Source organism: Pundamilia nyererei, unplaced genomic scaffold (genome assembly GCF_000239375.1).
Source record: "Pundamilia nyererei isolate P.nyererei 1_Seehausen unplaced genomic scaffold, PunNye1.0 scaffold00192, whole genome shotgun sequence".
Lineage (NCBI taxonomy): Eukaryota > Metazoa > Chordata > Actinopteri > Cichliformes > Cichlidae > Pundamilia > Pundamilia nyererei.
Window position 1 is genome coordinate 598,103 of NW_005187593.1, and position 11,051 is coordinate 609,153.

An 11,051-nucleotide genomic window follows, 5' to 3' on the forward strand; every position below is an offset into this window, starting at 1 on the left:
ACTAACTCACTGCTAGTCAAATGTAAGTAATCGTGTTATGCATAATCAGAAGCGCTTCATGTCTGAGATGATACACTGGATAGGAGAATTTTCTCAGACACTACAGGGAATGAATAATAGGAAGGCACTGCTGTTTGATTGGGGAGCTCTTTTCAGCCGCTTGTCACCGCTGACTGACGGCCACATAAAGCTTCTGCTAATCTCCCCGCCCTCCCCTCGCTCCCAGATTCACATAGTCACCGGTGAAAACAGCAAGTTAAACAGTGCAGCATTTCCCCTGCATTATGTCTCATTGCTCTCATCCTCTGCCCACCTTGTTAAAAGCAACCTGGGCGGACAGAATACCAATGACAGAGGCAGCGTGCAGGTCTGAGATAACAGCCAGTGGCGAGCCGATCAGAAACCCAAACCCCAACATCTATCTGTTGGGGAGCGCAAGTAACAAGAGCAGCAGCACAGAAGACGGTCTGTCAGTGTTTATTTACAGAGTATTTACAGTCAGGGGGAAAACAGAGAAGGCAGCGTGGTGATGCATGTCACCGAGCTACGTTTGCGCATCCTTGTAGAGAACATCTGCCACCAGGGCTCGCACTGCGGCCGGATCATCAGCATCTGTGGAGGCGAAACACAATGTGACGGTTACCGCTGAAACCGGAGTACTGACATGTGACCAGATTAACATGACTTCACAGGAAATGACTCCACAAACATTCACGGTGCATTCGGGCACGGTCTGATAGGCACCGTGTCAGATTACACATACATTATGGCCGTGACTGATGACATGTTGGAGATCGACCAATCACAGCTCGCAGCCTTTCACAGCCTGTTGATGTCACCGGGATTAAACAGGAATTTACACAAACAAAGGCGCAGATCATATCGACTCATATCGACTGTTTCAAGCTCAAATGGAAAAGATGTTAGCTTGCATCTCCTATCGGGTAATCGTAAGAAGTCTTACAAGGGGAAAAAGGCTAAAAAAACCCCCCTAAATTTCAGCCTTTTTGTGAAAGTAATAATCAATCATCGTGCAATTTACATTCATAATGCAAATATTTTAGTTTATACTCAAGAATATTTGCTTTAAACCTTTAGTTTATTATTTGGCAGACTTTCAAATATAAACCTACTAATCAAACCAGCACATTATTATTTTTTGAGACACTAAGATGCTAAATTGCATTTGTTTTCCTAAACAGAAGAATTAGTTTTAAGTGGTTGATTATTATTTATTCCTGATTCATTTCTGACTTCTCCAAGAAGTATTACATTTGTTAAGTAGTTTTGCATTTGGCTAGAGTCAGTGTTACAGCACAGTCTTTACAGGGCCGTAGAAGGCCTTAACACATCAGCAGGACAGGTAGCTGCTCCTTTGTGCAACAAAGAATAGGATGAGCACTGCCAGAGCTACAATATAACCTCCACGAGGCCACAAGTGTGAATGTCTGAGCAAACAATCAGTGGGCCCTGTGCTCGCTGCCCGGCACCATTGAGCCCGATTGGCATTTGCCATCGAATACCAGAATTGTAAGTATAGATGTAAATACTTGGGAGGACAAAGAGACGAGACTAAGATCTTCTGCACTTTTTTAAATGATCCTTAATATTTTCCAGTGTGTAATGCTTCCAGTATTTCTTTTACACATAGGATATGAAGGTGAAGTCATAGCATTGAATTTGAGTGCAGGATTTTAAGCTGCAGTGCTCTAAATTGGTACAAATCATTATTCCAATTGTCCTCTCACATACTTTCTGTGATCTCAATTCCCTCTCAGGTATGTCCCAGTTTAGGATCACTAATCCCGCAACACCCACTGAAAATTTACACAGCATGCTTTTAAATGTCAGAGTACTCAACATTTTTAATACAGTTGTTTACATAGTCTGTTATCTGTCTCCAGAAGAAAAAATACCCTTCATATTGAATCCAGGCTGTTAACTGGGGTGAAAGTAGATGCTATTTCAGCTTTCCCTCCAATGCGTTGCACTGCCCTCCAGGCCTCGATTGCGAAAGAAATAGAAATCAGATTTGAAAGAGGTCTTAAGCATCCACTCATTGTATTTACTTCAGATCACTTATGTTGGTTCCCTGTAGGCCGACGACTTTGTTGTTGGTTGCGCATCATTGAAAAGGTCCTGGAAACGGTCACACCACATCGTAAAAGGGATTTTTTTAAAATCCCAGTGAATCTTTAAGAGACGGCACTGTGCTGAGGTATTCTGTGTGTGACTATCAGACACTATTGTTGGGAACATCTGCCCCTAAATTTCAGAACCTTCTGGGAAACAGCTGCAGATTAAGTGAGTTAATACATCAGTGAGCAGCTATATTTAGTCCTGAACTACACACTGGATAAATATGACTTTTTGTGGACACAAACGCCTAACTTCACAGTCAGCCTCCCACCTTCATCTCTACTTTGATGTCAGGTATGCGCCGCTTACCTTGCACCGCTCAGCAAACATCGCTGACACTTTACAAGCTGATGTTTGAACTCGTCCGTCACAAATTTGAAAATGCCCACGTAGGAGCAGCTGATTTGGAAACCTTCCCCTCTTTGTGATGGAGAACTGGCAAACTCATAATCAGCGCTTGGCTAAAGGGAGCTTATTATGGTGAAAAAGCAGCAGGGGAGCGCCTCAGAGCTGCTGCTGACATTTCAAGGAGGTCAGGGTGAGGCAGCTAAAACCATCGACACCTAGAGAACAGTTTACCTTCTTTTCCTTCAAACTACTGGAAATTGTAGATGGCAGATGGACAGCAACGATTAAAGGCACATTTTTACACTAATAATGAGTCCTTCCTTCTTCATTCTTCACATCACACATTTTCCACAGTGGGTTTGGCAACGAGCCTGTGAAATCACAGTCAAAAGAAAGACCACAGGCCCAGAGGCTGAATTATTAACACAGGCAGCAGGAAGCACTGCTAACAAAACCAGCAGCACTGATAAAAAATAAACTGGAACGTGCGTTTTCACCTGCAGTCGTGACACTGCAGTAAAGCTCTTACAGAGATTTCTGACGTGAAGCTTTTGACAGGTTGGTCATCCATGCAGACCAACAAGCATGAGCTCATCTGTGATTTAATCACTTCCCTCCTCCCTGACACGAAGCTCAGAGACTAGATTTATGTTCTAATAGCAAAAGGCCTTTGACAAAGGAAATTAACAGGAAATAAATAACCACTGTGTGCATCCACAAATGATTAACCTGAATCGAGTTAAGCATCACATTTGGCAGGAGGACGACATGGAAATGCACAAAGACCCTTTTTCAGAAAGAGGAGGATCATCTGTGGGCTCTTGGAGTCCATCGCTCTAAAAATACTTGAGTCTTTTCAGATCGGAGGACTCAGAGCATGTGTTCACATTCGGATGTAGAGAGAAGAGTTTCTCCTATATCCCGAGCGGGTAAAAATGAGAAGGTTGATACTCTCTCTGATGTATCGGCTGAATATAAAGTTGCCACCAGCAGCTGCTTAGCATGAAGTCCTGTTCTGACCCCTCGCAGCGAGGTTAGAGTGGAAGAGTCTCTGAGCTTGAAGGCAACACAACAGATAAGGAAGACGACTGGAAGCGTAAGCAGGACCACAGTCATTTACTTCTCCCCACATTTACAGTTGCACCGTGACTGTGTACTCTGCACCAACTTGAGGCCTCTAATGGAGAACACTGGGCAGAAAAAAACTCAGATGCATACATCGCAGCGACACGCAGTTCATTTTAACCACATACGCTGTAGATGGTAACTGTTCTTTAATTTCAGCTATATTTGCATGTAAAGCGAGCAGTCAAAGGGAAAGGCTGGGTAATAAACAACCAGTTTTTATAATACAGCCAGAAGCAGCTAAAGTGTGTGCCTGCAGGAGGAGAGCATAAACTGACACTAGGGGGCGGTAATGACAGATACGTGTAGAAAAAGCCACAAGACTTGAATTAACACTCAATTAATACCCAATGTTACATCTAACCAGTTTACAATATCCTAGTTATATTTGTTTGGTGATCAATAGGAATTCTTGCAGAGACTGTGCTGCAAACTGTTTCTTTAAAGAAGAGTAAGAACTTGCTGGCAGGGCCTCGTTAGTTGTAAAGTCTGTCATGGTGGGGTCATTTTCTTCCTTCCTCCCCATCAGTATTCAGATCAGAGCCCCAGTTGGGCTCTTATTCGCCCTCAAACTGAGGAGGTGTGTGCTTGACTCCGAACGCTGAGCTGCCGACGTACTTACCGACTCCCAGCATCTTCAGGTGGCTTTTAAAGCCGGGCTTTTCCTCCAGCACTCGCAGCAGGTTGGTGGATTCCATGCGCTCCAGCTCCACCTTCCAGTAGATGTAGATTTTGTGGTTGAAGCTGACATAGACGAGGCAGGGCCCGTTTTTGCCCTCCTTACATGTGTACTGACCTGCAACCAGAGAACACCTGAGAATCTTACACACAGTTTTTACTCAACAGGTGGTGGCAGTGATATGAGGGACCGTGCTTTGTGAATACAAATAAACAAATCAGCAATCCTCCGCTGCCGGGCTACTGTAGCCTCCACACAACACAACAAGTCTGATCTGTCTGAGGAGCTGAGAGCAGAGGGGAGTGAGGCCTGAACACCTCATTTAAACTCAGCAGGTGGAAAGCAGCAAAAATGGCTGGAATCAGAGATCTCAGGCGTCTTTTGTCTCTTTCTTTAATCCACTTAAAACCACACATGTCACACTAGGCGCCTCAGATTAACTGTCCAAACACTGCAGAGAGATCTGACAGCACAGATAAGAAAGACAGAGAGAGGAGAGGAGAGGAGGAAAAGCTCAAAGCAAGGCGAGGCTAAAGTTCTATGCTGCCATCTGGTGGAGCAGGTTTGAAATTCCACCTTTGTTTGAGGTTACAAACGCCTGGACTAAGGTAAGAAATCAGGTTGTAGAGAGCACGAAAACTGCAGTGAGGCCATGGGAGTGAAAATATATGAAAAGTTCAGAGGATTTTCACATCTTGTTTGAACTGTTAGTGTATTAAATATCCTCGTCGCTTAGCTACAAAAATGATTTTCCACTAACCTGCAAAATGTAATGTAACGTGTGGGAAAGCTGAGATATACTGATGACAATGCAGTCATTTTCTAAAGGGTTCAGTCATTTAATTTGAGAACCTTCAGTTTTCTGGTTATTATTAAGGGTGTGGGGTAAAGAGCTGTCCTTCACCTGAGCTCACAGTTTTAGCTTGTTATCTCTGGCCCAGTACGCACATGTTTGTGGCCCATGAACTAAAAGGAGTTTGAAGCTAGAGCCTGGGAGGAGTTGTAGCTGAGGTGTTGTCAAACATTTAGGTACCTTAACCTCAAATCCAGAAGTGTAAAGCAGATCATTTCCTGCTGAGAGAGGAAAACAGTGGAAAATATTCCAAACACTTTCTCCTCAAACAGTCAGAACCTCAAGTGAAAAATGGTTTCATCTGCATTAATCTGGAGCTGTGTGGACAGCCTGAGGGAAATATCTGTGTCTTCAGCTGCTGAAAGCTCCGCTGCGAGAGGCTCAGAGACACATTAAGCAGAATCAACAGATTTATGGATGTTCAGCAACTCCGCTAATCCAGAGGATTAGAAGACTCCAGGTGGATTTACCTGCAAAAATGTGTAAACGATTTACAGAGCACAGATCTGAGCATACACATGTCTGTTTATCATTTATTCTCTTTGCCTTAAGCTCACCATCAATACTGAGCTGAGTGAGTTAACGTGAAAGCCAAAAACGCCCCAGCGGCTTGTTTTTAAGTGTGTCACATTCAACAGTGAGCTGAAACTCACATTATAAGTTGGACAAAGCTGCAGATTTAGATCTACTGTTGGAAAGGTCCGATTGGCGCGTCGTCGCATTAGCCGAAAATTTGACGAGTGTCTGTGACCGTCACAGAAAAACGACGACGGAGCGAAAACAAGGAGAAGGTGGTGTGACGTCCCTCACCTGCACAGAAGGCGTTGACGTTCTCGTCGAACTGGAACCTCACCACGGTCCGATTGTGGTCGATAATGTAGGTTTGACCGTCCCAAGCACACGCCACCACCTCCTCTCTGCCGTCCCCCTGGAAGAAGACACAAACACAGACGCACACAGGGTTGCTGCGTAGCTGAGCGCATACACGAAGGCAAACGCACATTTCTGAATTAATTCAGCATGTAATCGAGTAGCCGATGGACAACAAACTAAACTGGGACAAATTAGACCAGCCTGCATGTGATTTTTAGGTAATTGTGGAGGAAATGCCACAAAGTCACTCAAATTCATGCATCTGAAACTTTCAGTGAAGTCCTTAACTCCTCTAGTTTTTAGTATAAGACACTATACTAAAAACTATTCCTGAAGAGCAAATAGATGGGAAATGAAAAGTACTTCCAGATCTGTGTGTTTCCATACATGACCTGTACCTGCTGATGATACACCTGTCAGGCTGTTCATTACATGAGGAAAATAACCGAACAGGAAACAGTTGTCTGGTAAAAGTTTTTAAGTGAGCAGGGTAAAGGGTAAAAATCTGAATTTGGTCGGGTATTGTTCTTGCTGTGGTGGCTTAATGGAGATCAAACTGGTATAGTATAAACTAAAGTGACTAACTTGAAATACCCATGAGTGCCGAGAAGAACAGAGAGACTTTCTCGACAGCGGCTGCATGACTGCAATGTCACGTGTAGCCTACACGGGGGGTTTTATTTTGAAAACTAAACTCTGTGCTGTTGTTACGTCTGACTTCCTGCCGGCTTTATCTGCATTTTAAGTTAAATGTTAGTTAAATGAGTCCCATCAGCTCCAACAATTTCTAATAACACACGTAAGAACATTAAAAACAGATGAGTTAGCAAAGCATCTGTTTTTCACTGGAAACTAAAAAAACAAAAACAAACAAAAGGTTTATATTTGCTAAAAGTTGAAAGCGTCCACGAGTGTCGGCCTGTCGCAGAGACTCACTGTGACGTCGAGCTTCTGCAGGGCAAACAGCTGATGATCCACCTGCACCGACCACAACAACTGCTCCGAACTGTTCATCAGCTTCAGCGTCCCTGTGACACGAGGAGGCAGAAAACAGGTCAGCCTTAAAAATGGTCAAAAATAAATCAACACGGCTAAAAACTACTGTTGTGTACAGACTGTCACTGTCATATGCATTTTAGCAAACAAATTAAAAAACTCTTTCTCCTGCTTAACCAGCTTGTTCTAGTTGATAGAAAAGCACAGACTTCTCCACAGAGATGTGGAGATGAGAATTTTAAGTGTTTAAAATTCCCATCCTACCATCTAAAGTACAGAGAGCAAACAGTCCACACGTTGACGACTCTTCCTTGGATCCTGTAAAAAAAACAAAAAAAACACACACACACAAAAAAACTGAATTCTTCTATTAAGATGCAATCAGCCATTTTTTGTGAGTTTTTTTTAAAACCATATCAAACGCACTTTTATATGTTTTTACTGTCACACCGATTCGCAGTATGAGAGGAAATCATTTGCATCATCTGTGTTTCTGCATCTCAGCAGGATGATGAGAAGAGGAGACTTAAAGAAATTGTACAATTACAACACACCTAAAGAAACCCACTGAGACGAGACTCAGCTGCAGTTTAAAAGTGTCTCCAGGTGAGCGACAGGGCCCGGGTTTACCTGCAGACGCCCTCTGTCCCCACATTATTTACCTCATCAGCGACCCAGTAAACAAGCGTAGGTGCGAGTGTAAAACGGTAAGAGCGTCTACCTTTGCTAATGCTGCCGATGAGGTGAGTGGAAACGTTCTTGTTGTGTATCCGCCCGGTGGTCAGATGGAGAACTACGTCTCTGGAGGGCCCCTCGCTGTCAGGAGGGAAATCACGCTAAATTAATCCAGTCCATCAATCGCTTTAACCGACACTCACATTATAATGGAGGAGGCGTCTACCTCCCAGGCGTGGTGGGGGTGTCGTCGCCAGAGTCGGAGGAGTCCTGTTGCGTCCAGGAGCAGAGCAGGATGGCGTAGCCGCAGCCTGGCTGAGACACCATCAGCTCAGGTAACCCCTCTGGACCCGGGTTCACTGACAGACTGTCCACCTGCAGAACAGCCAATACCTGATTATTTATTCAGCTAGGTCTCATCTATGGAGGGCCTTGAGTGCCCAAACGCCCTTTTCCATTAGTACCTACTAAGGTCAGCTTGCCATGGTTTTATGGGTTTTCTGTCTAATGGAATAATAGTTTGTAATGATTGTGAAGGCACATGTTTGAAATGTTTGAAATAAAAATGAACTGAACTGAACTGAACGTTTTCACAGTGGTAATACAAAATAATGTCACGTGTACACAGGCGGAGGTACCGCTCATTGGGGTGGACTACGCTAAAATAATTTGGTAAAATGCTGCTACCTAGTGGTGAAAGTTTTCATTAAAGTTTGCTGAGAAAATATAAAGTAGTTTATTTATAAGGTGCACCTTACTGGCACTAGACTGCACCCTCTTTTGCGTTCAGAAGTGCTTTAATTCTTTGTGGAACAGATTTAAAAAGGTCCTGGAAACATTCCTCAGAGATTTTGGTCCATACTGACATGATAACATCACACAGTCGCTGCAAATCTCCCTCTGCACCACATCCCAAAGGTGCTCTATTGTACTGAGATCTGATGACAGCCTGTGAAGTACAGAGTACATGAGGAGATGTGTGCACTGTGATCCAAGGGATAGACGTGGTCTGGAACAACACTCGGGTAGACCGTGGGGTTTAAATGATGCTCAGTTTGTACAAAGGGGTCCAAAGTGTGCCCAGAAAATACCCCCCCCCACATCAAGTCAAGTTTAGTGATTTCACATGCTGGTAAGAAACAACACCTGAGCTCACCTGTCCCTCCAGAAGCCATTTCTTCAACAGAATCAGCTGACCGGGCCCTGCATCAGAGCTGTCAGACGGCTCCTCCCAGCGAAAGGCTCGCACCACTCGGTCTGTGTATCCCACCACCAGCTCGCAGCGCCCATCTCCATCTGCAGACACGCATACGCTGCACTCAAAAATCACAAAAATCCACATTTATCACAGAAGAATTTAGCGAGAATTTACCAATATCACTGATGAGGATGACTTTGGTGTTGGCGGGAATGTGCTGGGTGAGGAAGGGCTTCTGGTCATCAGGTGACTGAAACTCGTGCTGGCTGGATGAGTCTGCCTTGCTCGCGGCAGCAGCTGTGAGGTCAAAGAGGTGAAACCAGCCCTCTGCGCCCACGGCAACCACGAAGTTCTGACACACAGAAAAAATAAAAATAAAAACACGCCGTCACATCAAATCCTAAACTTTCAGACAATATGCAGCTTCTGACTTCTCTGTTCTCACCTTTCCTTTGTTGCACACATCTCCAACAGCAACGCAGGTCAGCTGGGAAAGCACAACACACCACATGAGCCACAGATCACATGACACAAAAGGATTTTTCTAGCACCTGCACTGACCATGCCCACGCAGGACCTTGTGATCCAAGGTTTGGAGTCATCGTTCTTGTAAACAAGCAGCTTTCCGTTGGTGTCTCCTACGACCAGCTCGTTCAGCTGCAGAGAAGGGAGACAGCCGTGTTAGTGGAGCAGTTGAACAATCAGGTAACACAGCTCATATAAAAAATTTTTTTACTCTTCTTGATCAAGACAAATTCTAAACTGAGAAGCTAAAAAGTCATTAATTGTGAGACAAAACATCATTAGATTTTGCTAGGAAAATGGGGAATAGATGTGTTTGTGTTTGGAATCACTGTCATGCTGATAAACAGAGCCACTGCCAATCACATGTTTTCCAGGTAATTTGGCACACATCAGCAATAGTGGATCAAAATGTGAGTTCTCTAACACGACACTGGCTGAAACCCTAAGTTGCCATGTGCAGACACAGCACTGATTCATCCCTTTAGTGTGGTGCCTTTTTAATTGTTTTTTCAGTCAGGTAAAAATGAAAAAGATCAGGAAGCAAACAGCACTCAACTGAAAATAAGTTAAAAAGCAGCCAGTGTCCGAACAACCAAGGAGAACTTGAAAAAAAGTACCAGAATTTCTTCCTCTTTGGAAGCAAGATGCAGAAAGAAATGAGCGGTGACTCAAGACTTATTATAATAAGAACAGACTGCAAAAAGTCTAGTTATCAAACCATAAATAAATACATTACTAAATATATTTAGAATTTAATTTAAACATTTAAAAGTCTGCATTCAAGAGGTCCGAGAAGACAAAACAAACATTAACGATAACAATAATAAACAAAAGTTAGCTTAGCTTCCGTACCGAATCGTTGTCTGCGTCTCCCAGACAGATGGCGTGAGGAAACAGAGTCCCTGTGAAGTCTAAGCTAACCCGGTGCACATAGTTCAGAGAGCGCATAGCTGATAGTCTTTGTATTCCCTTTACGGCCGCTGATTTACCGATACTGCTCTGGCTACCTCATTCACGCGCTCACCGCCTCCTCCTAGTAAACAAAACCACGTGACCTAATATCTACGGGATCGTAGCAGAGACATAAAAGGTGATCCGCAAACCAAAGCACTGATCTGCCTGGACGTGTTCCTGTTTCCATATATATATTTTAGTAGTAGTAGTAAAAACATGTACGCACATGTGTATGTTTGAAGAAAGAGAGCTTTTAAAACGGAGCTAGTTTAAGTTTACGTACGCTGTGAAATACTGACACCTGGCGGTCAATGAGCGTAAGTGCATACTTTCAAATAGTTTGATTTTCGTTCTTGCCTCTGTTCTTTCTTTGCTGGACCCCCATAACAGCAAAGAAAATTACATTATGTACCCAGACCATGCACCTGGTGATCTATTGAATCTTCCCCAAGTTGGTGAAAAAATAAATCTCATCGTTATCTTATTAATTTAAACATTTTGCAAACAAACACGATATTAAAACATATTAAAGCGTGAAAAGCACCAAAACGAACACTCAAAGTGAAGAAAACTAGCCATTAAACATAAACATAAGCTAAAATTAGAAAAAAAGTTATTTAAACTTGCAGATGTTATTAGATCATAGTCCACATATTATTTATTAATGCAATTTGCACTTCTCTCTT

At 43.4% G+C, this 11,051-nt stretch overlaps 1 protein-coding gene across 1 annotated transcript; it reads right to left on the reverse strand.

Moving 5' to 3' along the window:
- Positions 1-461: 461 nt before the first annotated feature.
- itfg2 (integrin alpha FG-GAP repeat containing 2) lies at positions 462-10,458 on the reverse strand. The gene is made up of 12 exons (XM_005747253.1): positions 10,264-10,458; positions 9,448-9,543; positions 9,332-9,373; positions 9,061-9,238; positions 8,845-8,984; positions 7,915-8,063; positions 7,735-7,829; positions 7,278-7,331; positions 6,954-7,045; positions 5,955-6,072; positions 4,235-4,408; positions 462-612 (listed from the first exon to the last, which is right to left on the reverse strand). Exons 1-12 carry the CDS (start codon positions 10,357-10,359, stop codon positions 545-547), a joined length of 1,302 nt encoding a protein of 433 aa, XP_005747310.1. The 5' UTR covers positions 10,360-10,458; the 3' UTR covers positions 462-544.
- Between the last annotated feature and the right edge of the window lie 593 nt (positions 10,459-11,051).

What these genes read in the sequence shown, in the direction of transcription:
- itfg2 (XM_005747253.1), bottom strand. Translation starts at nt 10,359, where the DNA reads ATGCGCTCTCTGAACTATGTGCACCGGGTTAGCTTAGACTTCACAGGG. An exon ending in GAGACGCAGACAACGATTCG is followed by an intron (nt 9,544 to 10,263) that starts GTACGGAAGCTA and finishes CCTTCTCTGCAG; the next exon opens with CTGAACGAGCTGGTCGTAGG. An exon ending in CATCGGCAGCATTAGCAAAG is followed by an intron (nt 7,332 to 7,734) that starts GTAGACGCTCTT and finishes TTTTTTTTACAG; the next exon opens with GATCCAAGGAAGAGTCGTCA.